The sequence below is a fragment of the Polychytrium aggregatum genome (assembly GCF_025602895.1).
Source record: "Polychytrium aggregatum strain JEL109 chromosome Unknown BJ171scaffold_31, whole genome shotgun sequence".
Taxonomy (NCBI): domain Eukaryota; kingdom Fungi; phylum Chytridiomycota; class Chytridiomycetes; order Polychytriales; genus Polychytrium; species Polychytrium aggregatum.
In genome coordinates this window covers 360,039-377,972 of record NW_026516233.1, presented here as the reverse complement: position 1 = coordinate 377,972, position 17,934 = coordinate 360,039, and the positions used below count along the sequence as shown (strand labels likewise).

The window sequence follows — 17,934 nt, the reverse complement described above, 5'->3', positions numbered from 1 at the left end:
AACGGTGTCCCCATTTCATTCTGTAGTAGACATGCCGCGTCAGTGTGCGTCTTGTGCCGCTGGCTTCTCGTCGCCCATCTCGTTTCTGCTCTCTGCAGCAATCCATCCTGCTCCTCCCCCCCCCCGGCGTCTCCCGTATCGCCCAAACTCCCTCTCCTGGGCCCAGTCCGCTTTCCGCGCCTGTCTCCCAGCATGTCCACCACAGTCATCCCCATCAACCCGGCCCAGGTCCAATGGCTCGCCAAGCACAAGGCCAACTATAGTTCGCCCGAGTGCCTCGTCGGCGTCACATCGCCTGCCACTGCGATTTTCAACCTGGGCGACGTCGTCCTTGCCTCCAACCGCTGCGCCTGTTTTGCAGCCACCCAAACCACCAACAGCTCTTGCCAGTACATCTCCGTTTCCTCGGCCACGAACACAGCCTTCGTCAACTCCTGCGGCACCGATGCCACCTGCAAAACTGGCTGTCAGGTCGTTGGGTCCTTCTCGACGGCTTCGTCGAACCCGTGCACCTCGAACTATATCACCGGCGCCATCTCGTCCTCGGACTACACGACGACAGCGTGAGTATTATCCCTGTGTCGACGCTCTCGCTCTCGTTGTGGCTCGGCTCTACTCGAGTCGGTTGGCATGAGCCCTTGGAAGGCCCCATCCTGCCATCGCCCCGCACACCCGCTCTTCGAAAACTCGGCCGCTGTCGCCAACGCCGCCCTGACCGCTGGATGCCACTTTTCCTCCATGCTGTACTTGCCTCCGCTAGCCTGTGGGACCCGGGTTTCAACACCAACTACTTCTACTACTACTCCTTCTCCATGGGCGACACCTCATGCTCCTCGGCTTTCCTCGCCAACCGTATCCCCGTCTACCCAACCTGCACCTTGGTGATGACCGGCGTCTACGCCCTCACCCTCCAAAACGCCAACAACGGCCAGCTCGAGCTCTACGGCTGCAGCGATTCCAAGTGCAACACATGCCAGCTTGCCTATACCGACACTCGCTCCAACACCTGTGTCATCGACAGCAACGACTCGGGTACATTCTTCACCATCTACAGAGAAGGTGGCGTCTTCAACAACCCCTTGCTGGCCCTTCCCTCGGGGTTTCCCAACCAGACCGTTGTCCCGACCACAACCAAGAGCGTCGTTGCGTCTTTGACCCCCAGCGCGACCCCGTCCCCAGACACTCAAAGCTCGGGCAACTCAGCCGCCATCATTGGAGGTACCGTCGGCGGGATTCTCGGTAAGTCTTCGACAGAGATCCGATACGGAGCCGTGCAGCCAGATGGCCCTTGGTCTGATGAACAGCGTGTGGCAAAACCCGAATGCACGCCGATGCGGTTATTGCCATGGGTCGGTCTCTATATTCATTGGCTTGTCATGGATCCGTCTCCAGCGCTCGCAGTTCTTGTCGGTGGTATTATAGCCTGGCGCCGATTCGGCTCTAAGAACCCGAAGCAGGATCAAGCCCGCCCGACCTCGACCCTCTCCAGTACCGCTTCCCAGCCCAGGAGCCAGCCGACCGTCAATAGCAGCGTCGTCGAGTCGCACCAGGGATACGATACCCGTGGTGCTCCTCCCCCTCCAGCCAGCCAGCCGTACTCGTCGCAGGCACCCCCGGTCCAGCCTTTTGCGACCCAAGGATTCGCCCACCCTCAGCATCCCGGCCACCCATATCCTCCTCATTCTGTTCCTGCCCAGCCTCTCCCGGGCCAGCCCTTGCCGCCCCAGCAGCTGTCTCCTCAGGCTCCGTACCAGTCTCCTCGTCAGTCTTTTCTTCCTTCGCCTCATCCTTCTGCACCCTACGGCGCCCCATATGCCTCGGACGCTGCATATCCCGCGGGTCAGCCTTACCCAGTGAGCACAGCCTACGCCCCGAACTCGGGCCATCCGTCGCACGTGTCCTATTCGGCTGCCCCCTATCCATCTCCCCAAGGATTCTTGGATAGCAACGGCCGACCCACCAGCGGCTTTTACAACCCATCTGGACCCCGCGACTCTTTCCAGTCTGCGGCGAACGTGGGTACCCCGCCCAACTATCACCAGGTTTCGGCCACTCCGGCCGGACAGCCCGTCTTCGTTGACGAAAAGTTCCAGCTCGGCAGCTATCAGCGTCCGGCCGAGAGTTTTGGCCAGCCCACTTCGGTGTATCTCCCGGCCGGAATGCCTGGACCGAGTTCGACCTCGGACGAGTCCAAAGCCGCATCGCGCTATGTCGCCATCAAGGCTACATCCCGAGACGACGCCGCTGGCCTTGCTCTCAACATCGGCGATGTGGTGCTCGTGGCTCAAGAGTTCCAGAACGGATATGCTCAGGCAAGTTGAGGATGGGTATTCTGTGGAGTCGTGGCTCTTCGTTGTCGGCTGCTTGCTCTCTGGGTCACAGCACCTGGATGCATCCTGCACATCCGCGCCGTCCTAATGCGTCTCTACCTGCAACCTTGCAGGCATTCAACCAAACCACCGGGCTCTCGGGCCGCATCCACCAAGACTCTGTCGCTCCCCTTGGAGCGGAGCGTTTCCTGCCATCGTAGGAGCCGCGGCACCCCTCGGCCCTGGACCGCTGCCGCAACAGCCGCGGCTTTGACCACATCCAACCTACAACCAAAGACAAACATCTTGAAATTGAATCGAATGACCCCTTTTTCTGTTCTCATCAACTGTGACGAATACACATTTGCTTGTCCGTCCACCGATCCAAATTTGAACGGAGAGCGAATGCACGCCGCGTTGGCCGCCCCGCTCGGGCCAATCACACGTCCGTCCCCTCCCCGCGCTCCACCGCGCCGCCCGCCTTGTTTGCCTTGTTTCTCGGCTCGATGGCCCCGGTGCCGTGCCAAGATTTTGGAAGCCGTTGTCGCAGCCGGCACGACGGACCCATCGATCGCCAAGCCCGCATTCCGCCAATCAGCTCCCTGGCCGTGGGAGGGGCACGCCAAGCCCGGCCGCTTGGACCCACGCCCCGACCGCGCATATATACCGCTCGCCCAGCGTCCTCTGTGCCTCTCCATCATCTCGTCCAGCCCGCACTCAACCTGCTTCCAGCCTGCTTCCAGCCTTCATCCCAAGCGCCTCAGTCCCACCACCACCACCACCACCACCACCACAACAGAATCAGTCGTTCGCCCAAATGTCAAGCACCGAAATTCGATACGCCGACTATCTCGGCTGGACCTTTGTCCCTGCCGTCGTCGCCTCGGCCATCTTTGTGGCCACGGACCTCATCCTGCTCTTCAATCTCGTCCGCTGCAAGACTCGGCCGGCCCGGCCAACCTTCTACATCATGATCGCCTGGGCCACCTTCCGGGCTGCCGGCATGATCTCCCGCGCTCTCTTGACAACTGATGCGTTTGCGTCCAACCTGGGTCTCCTCATCACCGCCGAAGTCCTGATGAGCGTGGCTCTGCTGCCCTTGGTGCGCACGCTGAGCGCCAACCTCGTCAGGGTCAACAAGTCCATCATCCATCTCAAGCACGGCCACGGCCAGAACCAAGGCCAAGGCCAAGCATCCGCCTCCCACCGCGTCAACTCTCTGGGCCGCAGAGAGCTGGGCAAGCTCGATCGCATCCAGGGCGCCTCATCGATACTGCTCTTCATCATCATCACCGCTCTGATCACGGGTGCCGTCTGGATCCTGAACACCCCCCCAGGTGTCCCCGTCGACCCGACCGCCACCACGCTCAGACTCGCTGGCTCCTGGGGCATCGCCGTCTTTACCTGGATCCAGTTCGCTGTTTGCGGCTGGACTCTGCTTGAGGCCCTGCGGCTGCCTCGCCCGGCTCAGTCGGGGTCGTATGTTGTCGCAAACTCGTCCATCCTGGTTCTCCAGGTCGTCATGCTGATCGTGCGAACCGGCTACGGACTCTATAGCAACGGCGCCGTCGGCACCGCCCCAGCCGTCATTCCCGAAGCCACATTCTATGTCCTCAGCTTGTTGCCCGAGCTGGTGTACGCAAGTCCCTTCCTGATGCCCCGGCAGGTCGAGAAGCTGGAGCCCGCGAGCGACGAAACCGAGAAGCAAGCCGACACCAGCAATATCTGAGCAGCTCGAGCAAATGACCCACGCTTCTCGCCGTGCATCCGATGCGAGCAGATGCCAGCACCATTCCCCCCCCCTCTTCCTCCCACTTTTCTTGATCAAAAGTAGGCGCTTTTCTGCGGAACAAGTTACGACTTTGCAAATTTGGCGACTTTGTTAATTCAATATATGTCTGAGCTATGACTGTGCTGTATGTCCGGGGGCATCGTAATCCGAGGGTCGGGTGGGATGTATGAGCGACGGGTGGGATGTATGAGCGATGGTCGGCAGCACAGCCCCCTCCGGATCGATTGCAATCAGGATGGCGGGTCAATTGCATAATCCCATTTTGCAATGAGGAAAGTGGACTCAGCCGCCAAAATGATGTCATCCTGGTGCTCGTCTCCAAGTACCCTAGCCAGAACCTGCATAATGACATTCAAATGCTCGGCGGCAATCACACTTTTACCCGAGTGCCGTGGTGACGTCTGTCCGGGCTTATGATTGCCTGCTGTCGACCCTGCCCCGTCCCTTTCAAGATCCTCGGACCTTTCTCGTCCCTCTTCGACCAACTACCTCAGCACATCAGACCAGATTCTGCTTTCCAGAAGCCTCGCATCTGCCGCAGCCCCGAACCAACATGGACCCGAGCGTGCTCCAAGATGCCCAAATCTTTGCCTTTTTCACGTATCTAGCCGCCGCATCCCTGGCCATCCACTCGACAAATTTCGTCAAGTGGGATCGGGTCTTCAAGATTCGACAGGGACTGCAAATCCACACGCTGATGGCTCTCGCCACTGTGTTTTCGTGCTTCTTCTGTGTGGGAATCATGGGGCAGATGTTTGGTCCATGCGCAAACGACTGGACATGCACGCAGCTCGCAAGCTTCCTCTTTGCCCTGGGCGATTGCGTCGGCTCGGCCTCCATCGGATGGTCCTACGTCTTGAGGCTGAGAGTAATGACGCTCAACAACGAGCCCACGTATCCCTGGCTCTTTATTTTTGGCATCATGCCGATCATCTACGGCGTCAACGACCTCTACTTCCTCCTCATGATCTATGGGATCACCTCGTGGGATGTATCGACGTACTACCAGTTTGTCTTCAACATGGGGCTCGAGGCCAACTTGGTGTGTCTGCATGCCCTGATGATGTACCGCCTCTACCAACTCAACAGCTCCGTCAAGCTCCTCCACGGCTCGTCTCGGGCGAGCACCACCAGCCAGAAGCCCGGTCGCCGCACCGACTTTGAGAGTGCCCAGCAAGAGGGCAAGGTCCTGATTGCAGCCATCGCGACCGAGCTCATCGTCTATCTTATCTTCCTCATCTTCTCCATCTATGACCCCACTCAAACGATCGGATATGCCGTCACGGCGTTCTTCTGGGTCGTCGACATCTACTTGTTCTGCGTCGTCAACAACTTTATCGCCAAGCTCATCAAGCTTTCTGCCGGGCGCTCAACCAGCGAAGAGACCCCAGTCGGGCCCCTCCAGAGCAACAGCATGGCCTGAGCCGACACGGGCCTCGAGAAGAGCCCGGTCAGGACTGGCGGGTGGCAATCGGTGTCGGAAATGGGCGAGTCGTCTGCACGGCACCTGGCGGACGGCCCTTTGGAATGAACTGCACAATATATTGACAGGGTTGGATCGTTGAGATGGCGATGGAGTCGGTGCTCCAGGGAAAAAACAACAATAATAACAACAAAAAACACACATGCACTCGCAGCGACGGGCCATCCCGATGACAATAGCTGACTCTGTGCCTTTGGAAACAGAGCATCGATCGGCACGGGCTCAAGCTGGGGGCGAACTCGCAGACTGCTGCTGCTCCTGCTGCTCCTGCTGCTCCTGCTGGTAGCCTGGGATCTTCTTGCGCATCTCGGGGTCGGCCATGGCCCACTTTTCAATGTACGGATGCCAGACGTAGACGCCGATGAAGAAGGATGCCACCGCGGTGATGAGATAGTGCTTTGCAGTGATCTTGGGTGGCTGGAAAGTGGTGGTGGGCTTGCGGACGACTCGCATTGTGGATGGGTGGTCGCTGTGTTCGGGGCGATGGAGTGTCGGCGATCCAAGGTGCGTGCGGATGTAGCCGAGCTGGTGTTTGAGCGATGGTGTTCGAGCAATGGTGTTCAAGATGAACCAAGTTCGAGCGATGGTATTCAAGATGAACCAAGTTCGAGATGAACCAAGTTCTAGATGGACCAAGTTCTAGATGGACCAAGTTCAAGATGAGCCGGGTTCGAGATCAAGCGGGTTTGGCATCGTTGTATGACGCTGGCCAGCCACCATTGCTCCTGGCTTTGTCGGTGGCCAGTCCGTCGCGTTCCGCAGCCACACCCAGGACCGTTTCCCACGAGCAAGTCTCTGGCCATGCGCTTGCTACTCGGGCCGTCTGCAACGGACTCGCTGCAGCAGAAGCTCGAGCCTCTCGCTGTTTTCGTTGCCTGAGTGCACTTGCTGCTGCTGCTGCTGTTGCAAGAGTCGCTTAAACTCGGACGGCGACAGGTTTCTGAGGATCGGGAGTCGGCCCTGTCGCTTGCCGGCACTCGAAGGAGGGCTCGGAAGCGGGTTCCCTCGCTTGCGGGCGAGCGCCGACGGAAGGATGCAGTGTCTAGAGCCCCCTGCCTCGTCATTTTGCGCAGATGTGTCCGGATTGGATGGCATATTCGAGACGGACGGCTGCGCTTGCTGGGACGTGCTGGCATGCTGGTCGACCTCGCTGGATGGTTGAGAGGACCTCAGCGCAAGCGAGAACAGAACTGGTTCGATTCGGGGTCTTCGCTGCTCGGCCAGCCGCTCGGCGCACTCTCTCCAGGTCAAATTCTTGGCTGTGGGATACTCAAACCCGCCCTGTGCCAGTGCATTGAGCAGCTCGGATGCTACCGCCGAGTCCATCCCGCACCCAGAGGGGCACTTCATCGAGCCATGAGTCATCCAGTCCAGGAAGCATCCGAGATGAACGAGGCTGCCGCAATGGCATCCTGCACGGCCGCGGTCAGTAAGACAGTCATGGCTGCAGGAAGAGAGAGCGAGAGATCAGAAACGGACCCACCAAGATTGGCGTGCGGCAGCATTTCTCTGTCGCGAATGCCCTGGGCATGGAGGACGGAGATGAGGCGGGGGAGCAAATATACCAAGGCAACAAGCTGTCAGTTTGCGGCCAAAGGCTCGCCATATTCGTTGCGATGTCCCACACTGACAGAGCCCATCGACTGTGCGGCAATGACACCGCTTTCGGACCGAGCGAGGATCGGAACAGATCTGTTGGGCTCTGGCCGACTGCGGGTACCTCGATGCAAATCGGACAGGTGGAGAGCCGGGGCCTGAATCTGAGTCTGCGTCGGAGTTCAGCTTCTTGGGTCGACTCGGACGGTGTCCTCGATGGTGCCCCGACGCTTGGCTTTTGGATGCCCGATGCCATGGCAAAGGCAGATGGCGGTTTGCCGGAAGTGAAAATGGGAGATGAAGGAAGCTCGGCACGCGCAGTTGGCCGGGCGAATATGTACCAGTCACACCATCACAGCGCATGGCGTTCCCGCAGACCCATCGGACGTGTTGTGGATGGCCATTGAGATGAGAGTGTATTGGGCAGCAACAAAGAAAATAAGATACGAGCACGCAGCAATATCCCGGGAGTCCCGTTCCAATGTCATACTGTGAGATGGTTTCGTGTGGGAAGAGTGGGAAGGAGGGAATGGTGGGGCGGGGGCGTCCCGCTCGACAAGAACCCAGTTCATCGGTTGCGTTTCTGTAGGACATCACGTTCAGCAGTGCATATCTAGTCCAGGGTGACCGAGGCACCGAGTCCTTCCAGAAGAGTCTTGATCTTCTCGGCCTCCTCCTTGCTGGCGTTCTCCTTGATGACCTTGGGGACGCTCTCAACAAACTTCTTGGCCTGCGATGTATGAAGGATGCGTTTGACAGTCGAGTGAGACACTGCCGGCTTGTGGACAGCTGGGACACCAAAGGGCCCACAACGAGTCGAGCATCGGAACAAGAGACAAAGCCATCGACGTTCTGGGACATATGGCCCTCGCTTTGCGTGACCACCCGCACACTGTCAGATGCATTCCTATAACCCCAGACGCTGATCGAGAGCAACGTGCCCATACCTCAACCAGGTTGGCGTTGGGCAGCAGGCCCTTGATCTCACGAATGACCTTGGCCTTGGCAGCGGCATCAACCTTGGCGAGAGTGATCTTGAACTCGGTCTTCTCGACCTTCTCTTCCTTGGCAGGAGCGGCGGCCTCGGCAGGGGCGGCAGCAGCAGCAGCAGGGGCGGCGGCGGCGGCGACGGGCATGGCAATATCTTGGATGTTTAGTCGGGTCTTTTTGGACGGATCAAGGTCGAGCCAGGGAAGCGTTGTTAGATACTGGCCGCCTCTCATCTGTCGGCTTGGACACTTGCTGGTGAACCAAAGCCACAAGCGGGTGCATTTGCTCGATGATGGCACACGACAAACAGACGAGCACATCGTCGAGGCAGCGCATCGACACCCAGCCAGTAAACTGCCGTCGGGAGCCTCTATACCTTGAGGGCCTTGACCAGCGAGGCAGTCTCCAGCAGGTTCAGGGTGGCGATATCGTCGACGATCTTGGTGATTTTGGGGTCAACAGCAGCCTCCTCTCTCATCAGGCGAGAGACAGAGAAGGATCGGATCGATGGTCGGAGGCTGGCGTTGCCCATGACGATGTTGGCGACGGCGAAGATGTCCCGAGTATTGCACAAGACGACGGAGGCAAACTGCGTCAGATTCGGGTCCAGAGCACCGGCCCACACATGCCCAGAGGAATGCGTCCAAGATTCTGCAGACGGCACAAATCATCCAGATCCGCCCTTGACCACGGCGTCGGCACTTGAGAAGCGTACCTCTGCGACAGAGTTACTCGGCACAGAGATCCGATACGGGCGGTGGATTTGACAAAGGACTGCAGTACGTGTGGTGTCCCCGCGTATGCCCAAGCATTTGGATTGGTCCAGCAGATGCAGTAGATGCGGTAGATGCGGTGGTTGCAGGATTGGAAACGGACAACCCACGAACACGGCATTCCGTATGATTGAGTATGGTGACCGCCATCATGATCGTGCAGATCGGTCCAGATTCCCGCGTGTTTGTCGATTGCGCCACAGATGGGTTGATTCCAAGTTTGGGTTCGAGGTTGCAGAGCGTTGGGTCGCAGCACCATTGCGATGGTGGTTCGGAACAGCATCGACGTGGCCAAGCGGCGGCCGGGGTTCCCATCGAGACGACGGATATTTGTTCATCGAGAGGATACGCAGTCGGGAATAGTTTGCAGTCGCGCGGTTCAGAGAAAACAGAGACGGATCAGCAATGCAGCAGGATCTACGCCGTCGTACTCGGCGCTGACTTGTAGACGATCGCAGGCTCATGCGATCGACAGATCAAGAGGTGAGGCCCTGACGTTGGCGCACGCAGGCATCATGATTGGAGGCGTACCATGCTGGCTGAAGAAAGGGTGGGCGAATGCGACTTGATCCAAGCAGAACGGAGGTAGATTTGGCAGGCTCTATGCAGTGACGATCGGATGCCCGGGCGAGACAAACAGCAGCGATGATCGGCGGCGGATCGGTGGAGAGGGAGCTCTGGATGTGGTGATGTGCTTGCGCTGTCGTTTTTCGCATTTTTTTCGCCCACAAATGAAATCGCAGCGGGCTGTGGCTTGGGCGCGGTGCTGCGCGCGGACACTCGAGCCGGATCGAGCCGCGAGCCGTCCCGGCTGGCTGGCTGGCTGGCTGGCTGGCTGGCTGGCCTGCTTTGGTCGCAGAGTGGCGATCACCAGCCGGGCTTTGCTGGGTGCATCTCGAACGATACCCGCTCATCCACGGCAGCAATCGCAAGCATGTCACTTCGCCCGCCTCACCGCCAGCCCGTCAAGAACACTCGGCTGAAGAGCCCCACAAGCGGATCGTCCACACCGTCGTGGAGAGACCAGATCCGGGAAAAGTGTGTGCTGAGGATCCGCCAGTCGCGGCAGGAGCGGCTCGCTGGCTTGCGGACAGGCAACACCGCTCTCGATCAAGAACCGCCGACAACAACCCTTGCGGCTGAGCCGGACCACCCGAATGTAATGTACCCACATGTTTTGTGCATATAGGAAAGGTCTGGCGGGCATTGCAAGGAGCAACAAAGCGAAGGACCTGCCGAGAGACAGCTGCGAATCCACAGTCAAAGCCCCTGGATAGAAGAGAGCCCAATTTCGGGATGGTCCGCATCGGATTTTGACCATTGCATCCGCTTCCAACCATTGCGTCGGTGCATCGGATTCGATCCCTTGATGGGGCTGACCACACCGACGCCGATATCAACATCGCCGACGATGATGGTGTCAATGGCAACGACAACAATGGCAATCATAACCCCGCCATACAGGCCCCGGCACCGAAAGCGTTTACTGAGAACGAGTATCGCATCATGAGAGAAGAGTACCAGTTTGCCAACCTGTCGATAGAGGACGGGTCAGTGCTCCAGCAATCTCCCTGCCGCAAGTGATCGCTTGTCCTCACGAGAGACCAAGCAGTCGATTGCGCTGTTCTCCAGCTCAGTCCCGCTGCCAACCGGAGAAAGCCAGGGCACCATACTTCGACCACGGCTGCTTGCACGGCTGCTCGCCCGGCCCCTCCGCCAACGCTTCGTTTCAACCTGCACAGGATCGAACTGGATCTGGAGATTCTCCGTGAGCTTGAGCAGCTGCACTGGCAAGAAGAGGCAAATGGTCAGTACCGGCCGACCCCTGTGCACATGCTCTGCAATCGACATTGCTATTTCAATCGGCAAGCTACCTCCCTCGATTCGCCGCACTGTCCTGTACTGCTCGTTCACAAGTGTCCCGCGAGGTTGGCGGCACGTTTCATCGCCTTGAGCACCGTATCGCACTGACCCGGTAGAATTCACCATCTTCCAGCCATGGACGCAAGAGCCGACGAGCAGGATCAAGTCGAAATGACCGACGATGGCGATGCATTTGTCTGCATGGCTTGCCAGAGGGGCCAGTTGGTGCAGTTAGCCGAGGACCAGATTGCATGTTCGTCGTGCCCGCTGGACCTGCGCTTTGGAGTAAGTCGGCGATCTTTGGCAAGCGTCTGCCGAGTGTCTCTTTGCTCATGAGGATTATGCTGCAGCGACCGGCTGACGACGCCATTTCCTCGACAGGCTCCCCAAACTACCCGCGGGTTCTACGACAATGTTGTGCAGCTCTGCAACAACCACTCGTGAGTACCGAACGAGGGCGACCTGGACGCTTCTCAAATGGAAGCTGCTGCTTTGGCCAGGGCAAAGGCATTGCATTTCGCCGGTTCATTCCATCAATCCTGCGTCCGACGCATCGGCGGGCCATTGTGACGACTGAGCAGTGCTGTTCTCACCCACCAGACAGGTGTGCCTGGGGCAACCGCTGTTCATGTTCGATAAGCAAGTCGGGCTCGTCGTGATCTGCTCCGTATGTGAGCACTTTGAGGCCTTGGCTTGAAGAATCAAGACTGCCACTGTCGCTGGGATGCCTGGGAACTTGCTCGCAGCGCGGCGATATGTCCATCCACCGCCCACGATCATGTCGACTCGGCTCTTGGATGCATTCTTGCTCTTCTTGAATCGGGCGATCCGCTGCCCTTGGCCAAGCTGCACCTTCGGTCTCTGCATCGCACATCCAGGGCCTGCTCTCTGTCGGCCCTTGAGAAGTATGTCATGCGGATCGGTGTGCCTCGGTGCGGATGGACAAGACCCACTGACGCTCAGTAAAGCGGGACAATCCCGATGTCATGATCCTGGCCATTTGAACCAGGGAGATTCCCCCCACCTTCAGCGCGGCCATGATGAATGGGCCTGCTGGTGCCGTGGTCCGCCCTGCACCGCATTGGCCCTGGCGTGTCGTTGTATGAACAATCCCAACGCCGCCAATGCCAGCGCCGCTGTCGTTCGACTTTTGTCTCTCGCTCGCTTCCTGCATATCCCACTCATTCCACACAGGCAGACAACCGCTGTGTTGCTCGACCCTCCCTCTCTTGCCCTGCTGCTCTATCCTGCCCAACCTACCGCTGTGTCTGTTCCCGGCCCACGATATGTTCTCCAAGTCATCAAAGTCCCAGCCCAACCCAGCCCCACTGACTTCAGCAGCAGCCGGGTAAGTCAGCATCGAGAAACGACCAAGCCCCCGTCTTCCTCGTCGCTGTTGCTGCTTGTTTTTACACTCGCCAAGTCGTTCCCTCTGCCGGAAGCCAACGATATACCCTCTCTGCCCACACTCTTTTGGTCGGTCGGCTCTCCACCTTGGCCATCGACCGCTGCCATACCTCCCTCCATTCCTCGTGGCTCTGGGCATCCAGCAAGCCGGTCGTTAGCAAACCGGCCTTGACCAAGGTTCTGGATGCCCTCTACACATCCTACAACAACAACCCAGCACTCCGAGCCTTTGTCGAGCGCAACAAAATGAGCAAGGATGAGTTCCAGCAGATCATGAAGTCGCCCTGGAGCTTCTACAAGTTCATCCAGGAGTTTGTGGAGAAGAACATTCCGCAGACCGAGCTCTCGCCCGAACGCAAGCGAGAGCACCTGGTAAGGCGCCGTCGATGCCGATGCCGATGCCGAGCGAGTCCGACTGCTCTGAACTTGCCCCTTCCCTCGACTTGTGTCCTGCCTGGTGGCCACTGGGGGGACGGGGACAGGAACGGGGGAATGGAGATGTGGATTGCTCGCCCCAGCCGCACCAACAAACTGACCCTCTGGCTGGCTTCTTCGACCTCCACTCCTCGACGATAATGCATATTGCAACCCGGCTGGTGTTCAGGAGCGCATCCGCAAGCTCAGTGTGCTGATGGACTCGCAGTTCCGTATTCCTGGCTCCAAACGAACGTTCGGCGCCGACGCCATTCTGCAGATGATTCCGTTTGTGGGCGACGCCGTCTCGACCATGATCATGATCTATATCTTTTGGCTGTCGCGACAGTTCCACCTTCCGTGGTACGCCGTTGCGGGCATGGTCTTCAACATTGTGATCACAGCGATTGTCGGGTATGTGCCTTTTTTTTGGCGGCATGGTTCGAAGTGGGGAGGAGGAGGAGGAGGAGGAGGAGGAGGAGGAGGGAAGGAAAAGGGCACGGATGGGAGCATTTTGTGATATTCGCTCGCTGTTGTTGTTGTTGGGAGGTGCGAATCAAGCGCAATGTCGGCTCACCAGAGTTTTGCCCACCGCCTTCCAGCACCGTCCCCGTCGTCGGCTCGCTCTTCGAAATCAGCTACAAGCCCAACATTCGCAACCTCAAGATCATCGAGCGATACCTCCAGCAAGAATGCGACTATCTCGACGAGACCGGTGATGGCTCGCTGCCGGATGTGCCCGCCGCCAGCGACGGCGACATCGGCGATGGCCGAGGAGGCCGAAGCACTTCCGAGAACCAGCCCCCGTCGACGTTCTTCTCCCGCTTTACCTCGGGAGCAGCAACCGCAACCGCAGCGTCATCGTCATCATCGTCTCCATCCCAGCCATCCCAGCCGTCGTCGTCGTCGTCGTCGTCTGGAGGCGCCCCGGCCTCGACCCTGCCGCCGGTGTTTGTCGCTCCAGAGACGGCCGACAAGCTCAAGCGCCTGGAAAACTACTTGTTCCATATCCTCGATATCGTCAAGGACGACCCCAAGGCCGGCACCACGGCCGTCGACAAAATGACGGCTCTGCTGAACATGGCGCTCTCGGAGATGAAGCCTCCGCAGCTGCCGAACCGTTCTCGAGGCGAGGCATCGCTTTAGCCGACCTTTTGGCCGTCGGTGTTAGTTTTTATTGCCCTTGATCCGTGGTGGCATCCCCTCCCTTTCCTCTCGCAAATTTTTTTGTCCCCCCTCCGTCTTTTGTTATCAGTCCAGCCTCTCCTACGAGGTTCGAATGAAAGAGAAAGTTGTCCATTTCATCTTGCGTGTCCGTAGTTCCCACAGGTGGTCGATGATCATGCATCATGAGGGGCGGTGATCATTCAATGATACAGATGGATCGCACTTGGTTCAGTTTCGTGGAGTGTCGCAATACCCATGCACTCTTCATCGAGCTATCCGTTGATGTGGGAACTTCGCCCCCCCCTCCCCAATGGGCCGCCCTCGTTGCATGTGCGTGTGTTGCGAGCACAGTGAACAATCGGAGCAAGCTCTATTTGATATTGATATTTGGGAAGGCTTTCATCGGGGGCGGAGGAGGAGGAGCAATGGCAGGAGAGCGGCGCGTGAAATTGTGATCGTGAGAGGGGCGAATGGGAGTGAAGACAAGAGCGAGCAAGCGAGTGCAACGATAGAGTGAGGGAGGGAGATCGGGAGAGATATAATAGTAAAAAAGAAAAGAGAGAATGGGAGAGAGAGAGAGAGAAAAAGCCAATATATATGTCTGGAGAGGTGTCGGGGGGGGGGAGAGCGTCGAAAGAGTGAATCGGAAACGAGAGAGAGAGTCGGACGAGGGAGAGAGAAACGAGAGTGAGTGAGTGAGAAGGCACGATAGCAGCTCAAGCACAGTCCGGTGAACGGGCGGCGACTCTGTTGAAGGGGAGACTACAATCTATAGGCAAGGCGGAGGAGGGGGAGTGGCCGAGACAACTACATGTGTCTGTGCATGAGTGAAGGAAGATCCAAGGAGGCGAAGAGAAGAGAGAGGGCAAGGACTCGAAGAGAAGGCTAGAAGCTGGCGAGCAAACTGGCGAGCAAACTGACGAGCAAACTGGCGAGCGAGCTGACAAGCAGGCATGGCAGACACACATACATGGATCGAAAAGGCCCGGGTGGTGCACGGCGCATTCCTTTCGGAGCTGTGTAATGACGGAGGAGGAAGAGCAGGTGGAGGAGAAGGAGGGAATCGAGACGGGTGATGGAGGAGGTGGGAAGGATTGATGCTCAAGCCCGACAGAGGCGTCTAGATGCGATCCGAGAAGGTCTGGTAGTTGGAGGCGTTTCGCTTGATAATGTCCACTACCGGTCCCAGGAGACGGACAAAGGCCTTCTTTCCAAGGGTGGCGCACTTTAGGCGGCCGCGGGCAGTGATCGTAGCCTTTCGCGGCTTGTCTGTCAGCAGCGCGAGCTCTGGCGTAGGTGCGGACATGAATATCGACCGAGAGTTAGTGCGATGCAGAATGCCAGCGACGAGCGAGCCGATCACTCGGGACTGAGCCCCACCCCAGCAAGTAGCGATCCAGATCCAGATCCAGATCCAGATCCAACAGAGACCGCAGTCATGACTCGCAACTCTGTGGGGCGGGCGATCGTGCCCCAGCAATCACCCGGTCTGACCGAGCCTCGAGACCATTGGGGACGAAGCCGGCTGCTCACCTCCAAAGTAATCGCCCTTCTTTAGACTCGGGAAGCCGCTGTGGTCAACGCCATTGTCGTCGGTCTGGGTTACGGTGGCCTCGCCGTTCTCGATGATAAAGAAGGCATCGCCTGCCTCGCCCTGGCGGATGACAACCTCGCCGTCGTTGAAGGTGACCGACTCCAGGGCATCTGCAATCTTGTGGCGCTCGTACGGCTCGAGCGAGATCAGGAGCGGCACCTCCTCGAGGAAATCTTCGTACATGCGTCGCTTTCGCGAGGTGTTCTCCATGAGAATGCGGCGGAAGGTCACGCGGTCGAGGGCCCAGAGGACGCAGTCCGAGGTCGCTACGACGGTGGCGGCACGGGGCGCGTTGTACATCAGCGCCAGCTCACCAAAGCTGCCGCCGGCCTCGTAGTTGAACACCTTGATGGGCGGCTGGCCGTTGCGCGACACATAGACGTCCAGCGTTCCGATCTCGACGCAGTAAAAGTAGTCGCCGATGCCGCCTTGCTTGATGACTTCCTCGCCAGTGAGCACCCGCTTTTCGGCCATGGCATTGACAACGTCGACGTACTGCTCCTCGTCCAGGCTCTTGAATAGGAAGTTGTTCTTGATGGCTCGCTCGATGCGACCCTTCTGCTCCTCGGTCTTGGGGATGACGGTCTTGACAAAGTCCTTGTCCAGGGTCGGTGCCATCGACTCGGCGCTAACCGAGGTGCGGCGCCCTCGGTTGTATGTGGCGGGCATCTGCGGGGGAGCCGTGGGCTCCTCGTAGGGCTCCTCGTCCTCTTCGTCGTCCTCTTCCTCTTCTTCTTCGTTATCGTCGTCATGGTCTTCATCGCTTGCATCGTCATCGTCATGATCTCCTTCGTGGGACTGTGCAGCCCCGGCTCCGGCTGTTGACTGTGCGGGGACCAGCGTTTTTCCAGAAGCTGTAGAGTTCACGAAAGGCGCGGAGGCAGCAACGAGAATGCAAACAGTTGGTGAGCCGCAGGGTCGCAAACTTGAACTCGAGGCAGGAATGGGTGCGCTCTGGGCTTCAACGAGAGACTCGATCACAGCCACGACTCAAGTCAGGCCTCGTCCACTATCACAAAACCACAATTCTCCCATCGTGGCAACACGAGGCCGCGCCAGCGAGCAGCCACGAGCCATGACCCACAAAAGCGAATGAAAAAGGCGGTGATGCGAGTCGGCACTTAAACTTGTGGGACAGAGACAAGGGAGAGGGGCGGGGATGGAACGCAGAAGCGAGAGCCATACGTTGCCAGGGATCGACAATGATGCCCTGCGCAAAATACAATCCGGAAGCCTCAACACAACACATCACACCGGTACGACTGCAGCCTAATCGACGATGAGGACGGCGCGGTGAAGGGAGAATACAGGACAAGCAAAGACGGAGACTCAAGAAGGCCGTGTCCCCGTCAAGAGAGCGGGAGGTGAGCAACGGAGCGCGGAGGGGAGAGGCCGCAGGCAGACGAAGCACAGGGTGCGCATCGCAAAGCCGTAAAAGCCAGGATACACAAGTCATGATCCAGAGTGCTGAAAAGCAGAGCGCATCACCAAGCAAAACACAGACGCGGGCAAGAGAGACAAAATCACCGCCAACGAAGCCAAGTCAAGCCAAGCCAAGCCAGCTTAGCTTTGCAAGGAGAGTCGCCACACCCGGATGGCAAACTGCTCCTCAAGACTGTTCGGGCACAGACCGACCACAAGCGATTGCAGCCATTGCCCTGGATGCATCACTGTCGGTCCTGCCCGGCCACCCATGCCCCTCCCTCCCCTTGCATCTCAGCCTCGTCGTCGGAATTGGTTCACCTTCCCTTGCCACTCGACTCGATATGGCAGATCACGGATCGAGGGAGCCCATGGCGCCCGTCGCTGGGTTACCTACCTGTCTGGATTAGCTGGACTCGCTGCTCCTCCAGCTTCTTCTGGAAGTAGTTTGCGCAAAACTGGTAAATGTCGGCGGGTTGGGCCTTCAGGACCTCCTTGTTAAGATCCTTCAAGATGGCCGGAAACGCGACGGGGACGGTATACAGCTCTGGCGAAAAGTGTTCGGCCATGATGCTTGCTGTGGATGGAACGGGAGGATGGAAAGGGAAGGAGAGGGGAAGGGAGGAAAAAGGGATGGTGGGGTCGGCGGCGGCGGTGGTGGAAGGGATAGAGAGAGAATCACAGAGACGACCACGCAGCAAGATAACGGCAGAAACCGGTAGGGGAGAAGTTGGAGTGGTCGAAGGGTGGCGATGCCCCTATGGTAGCGGTGTTTGCTCGCAGAGAAAGGAAGCAGAGGCGATGGCCGACAGGTGGGTGGCTAAGACGGACTCGGCTGCAGCGCGGACGGGACGATCGACAAGAGGGAGCAAAGACGAAGACAGGGTCAGCAGGGCTAGTGCACGGCAGGACAGGGTATGCAGCGCTGCGAGCAGCGGGGCCACAGCAAGAGTTGCCAGCAGCGACCGCAAACATACGAGGCAAGACTCGACCGGCCGGGAGGAGAAGCGCTTCTGGGAAGGACCGATGAGAGAGAGAAGCAGAAGGAAAGTTGAAGGCAAGGCCGGCAAAGACGAAATCGACGGGGGAGGGCGAGAGGGCAGCGAGGACGAGACGGCGCTGAG

General features: G+C 58.5%; 8 protein-coding genes across 8 annotated transcripts; 5 read left to right on the top strand and 3 right to left on the bottom strand.

The window, feature by feature from the left end:
* Window positions 1-76: 76 nt before the first annotated feature.
* Window positions 77-2,691, top strand: BJ171DRAFT_569682 (uncharacterized protein). Its single transcript, XM_053113580.1, has 4 exons — window positions 77-563; window positions 761-1,239; window positions 1,393-2,312; window positions 2,444-2,691. Exons 1-4 carry the CDS (start codon window positions 193-195, stop codon window positions 2,528-2,530), a joined length of 1,857 nt encoding a protein of 618 aa, XP_052964570.1. The 5' UTR covers window positions 77-192; the 3' UTR covers window positions 2,531-2,691.
* Window positions 2,692-3,023: 332 nt separating this feature from the next.
* Window positions 3,024-4,223, top strand: BJ171DRAFT_514399 (uncharacterized protein). The gene has a single exon (XM_053111827.1). The coding sequence runs from the start codon at window positions 3,127-3,129 to the stop codon at window positions 4,036-4,038; it is 912 nt and encodes a 303-aa protein (XP_052964569.1). The 5' UTR covers window positions 3,024-3,126; the 3' UTR covers window positions 4,039-4,223.
* Window positions 4,224-4,654: 431 nt separating this feature from the next.
* Window positions 4,655-5,524, top strand: BJ171DRAFT_584139 (uncharacterized protein; the record flags this gene model as incomplete). The annotated part of the gene is made up of 1 exon (XM_053114286.1): window positions 4,655-5,524. The coding sequence occupies one exon, from the start codon at window positions 4,655-4,657 to the stop codon at window positions 5,522-5,524; it is 870 nt and encodes a 289-aa protein (XP_052964568.1).
* Window positions 5,525-5,806: 282 nt separating this feature from the next.
* Window positions 5,807-7,089, bottom strand: BJ171DRAFT_476691 (uncharacterized protein; the record flags this gene model as incomplete). Its single annotated transcript, XM_053108845.1, has 3 exons — window positions 5,807-6,223; window positions 6,419-6,996; window positions 7,068-7,089. The coding sequence occupies 3 exons, from the start codon at window positions 7,087-7,089 to the stop codon at window positions 5,807-5,809; spliced, it is 1,017 nt and encodes a 338-aa protein (XP_052964567.1).
* A 489-nt stretch (window positions 7,090-7,578) lies between these two features.
* Window positions 7,579-9,630, bottom strand: BJ171DRAFT_514395 (ribosomal protein L7/L12 C-terminal domain-containing protein). Its single transcript, XM_053111826.1, has 5 exons — window positions 9,475-9,630; window positions 8,886-8,944; window positions 8,547-8,688; window positions 8,128-8,343; window positions 7,579-7,910 (listed from the first exon to the last, which is right to left on the bottom strand). Exons 1-5 carry the CDS (start codon window positions 9,475-9,477, stop codon window positions 7,794-7,796), a joined length of 537 nt encoding a protein of 178 aa, XP_052964566.1. The 5' UTR covers window positions 9,478-9,630; the 3' UTR covers window positions 7,579-7,793.
* Window positions 9,631-11,205: 1,575 nt separating this feature from the next.
* BJ171DRAFT_181187 (uncharacterized protein) lies at window positions 11,206-12,446 on the top strand. The gene is made up of 2 exons (XM_053106070.1): window positions 11,206-11,246; window positions 11,407-12,446. Exon 2 carries the CDS (start codon window positions 11,531-11,533, stop codon window positions 12,383-12,385), a length of 855 nt encoding a protein of 284 aa, XP_052964565.1. The 5' UTR covers window positions 11,206-11,246; window positions 11,407-11,530; the 3' UTR covers window positions 12,386-12,446.
* On the top strand, window positions 12,132-14,135 carry BJ171DRAFT_514391 (uncharacterized protein). The gene is made up of 3 exons (XM_053111825.1): window positions 12,132-12,585; window positions 12,818-13,041; window positions 13,230-14,135. Exons 1-3 carry the CDS (start codon window positions 12,460-12,462, stop codon window positions 13,771-13,773), a joined length of 894 nt encoding a protein of 297 aa, XP_052964564.1. The 5' UTR covers window positions 12,132-12,459; the 3' UTR covers window positions 13,774-14,135.
* A 631-nt stretch (window positions 14,136-14,766) lies between these two features.
* Window positions 14,767-17,585, bottom strand: BJ171DRAFT_181156 (cyclic nucleotide-binding-like protein). The gene is made up of 3 exons (XM_053106069.1): window positions 17,208-17,585; window positions 15,328-16,242; window positions 14,767-15,081 (listed from the first exon to the last, which is right to left on the bottom strand). Exons 1-3 carry the CDS (start codon window positions 17,377-17,379, stop codon window positions 14,915-14,917), a joined length of 1,254 nt encoding a protein of 417 aa, XP_052964563.1. The 5' UTR covers window positions 17,380-17,585; the 3' UTR covers window positions 14,767-14,914.
* Window positions 17,586-17,934: the final 349 nt, after the last annotated feature.

Coding starts and splice junctions, on each gene's coding strand:
- BJ171DRAFT_569682 (XM_053113580.1), top strand. CDS start 193: ATGTCCACCACAGTCATCCCCATCAACCCGGCCCAGGTCCAATGGCTC. Junction 564..760: donor TCGGACTACACGACGACAGC/GTGAGTATTATC, acceptor TGCCTCCGCTAG/CCTGTGGGACCCGGGTTTCA. Junction 2,313..2,443: donor TCCAGAACGGATATGCTCAG/GCAAGTTGAGGA, acceptor GCAACCTTGCAG/GCATTCAACCAAACCACCGG.
- BJ171DRAFT_514399 (XM_053111827.1), top strand. CDS start 3,127: ATGTCAAGCACCGAAATTCGATACGCCGACTATCTCGGCTGGACCTTT.
- BJ171DRAFT_514395 (XM_053111826.1), bottom strand. Junction 8,689..8,885: donor CGAGTAACTCTGTCGCAGAG/GTACGCTTCTCA, acceptor GGGCAACGCCAG/CCTCCGACCATCGATCCGAT. Junction 7,911..8,127: donor CCAACGCCAACCTGGTTGAG/GTATGGGCACGT, acceptor CATACATCGCAG/GCCAAGAAGTTTGTTGAGAG.
- BJ171DRAFT_181187 (XM_053106070.1), top strand. CDS start 11,531: ATGCCTGGGAACTTGCTCGCAGCGCGGCGATATGTCCATCCACCGCCC.
- BJ171DRAFT_514391 (XM_053111825.1), top strand. CDS start 12,460: ATGAGCAAGGATGAGTTCCAGCAGATCATGAAGTCGCCCTGGAGCTTC. Junction 12,586..12,817: donor AACGCAAGCGAGAGCACCTG/GTAAGGCGCCGT, acceptor GCTGGTGTTCAG/GAGCGCATCCGCAAGCTCAG. Junction 13,042..13,229: donor GTGATCACAGCGATTGTCGG/GTATGTGCCTTT, acceptor ACCGCCTTCCAG/CACCGTCCCCGTCGTCGGCT.
- BJ171DRAFT_181156 (XM_053106069.1), bottom strand. CDS start 17,379: ATGGCCGAACACTTTTCGCCAGAGCTGTATACCGTCCCCGTCGCGTTT. Junction 16,243..17,207: donor AGTCCAGCTAATCCAGACAG/GTAGGTAACCCA, acceptor TGAACTCTACAG/CTTCTGGAAAAACGCTGGTC. Junction 15,082..15,327: donor GAAGGGCGATTACTTTGGAG/GTGAGCAGCCGG, acceptor CACCTACGCCAG/AGCTCGCGCTGCTGACAGAC.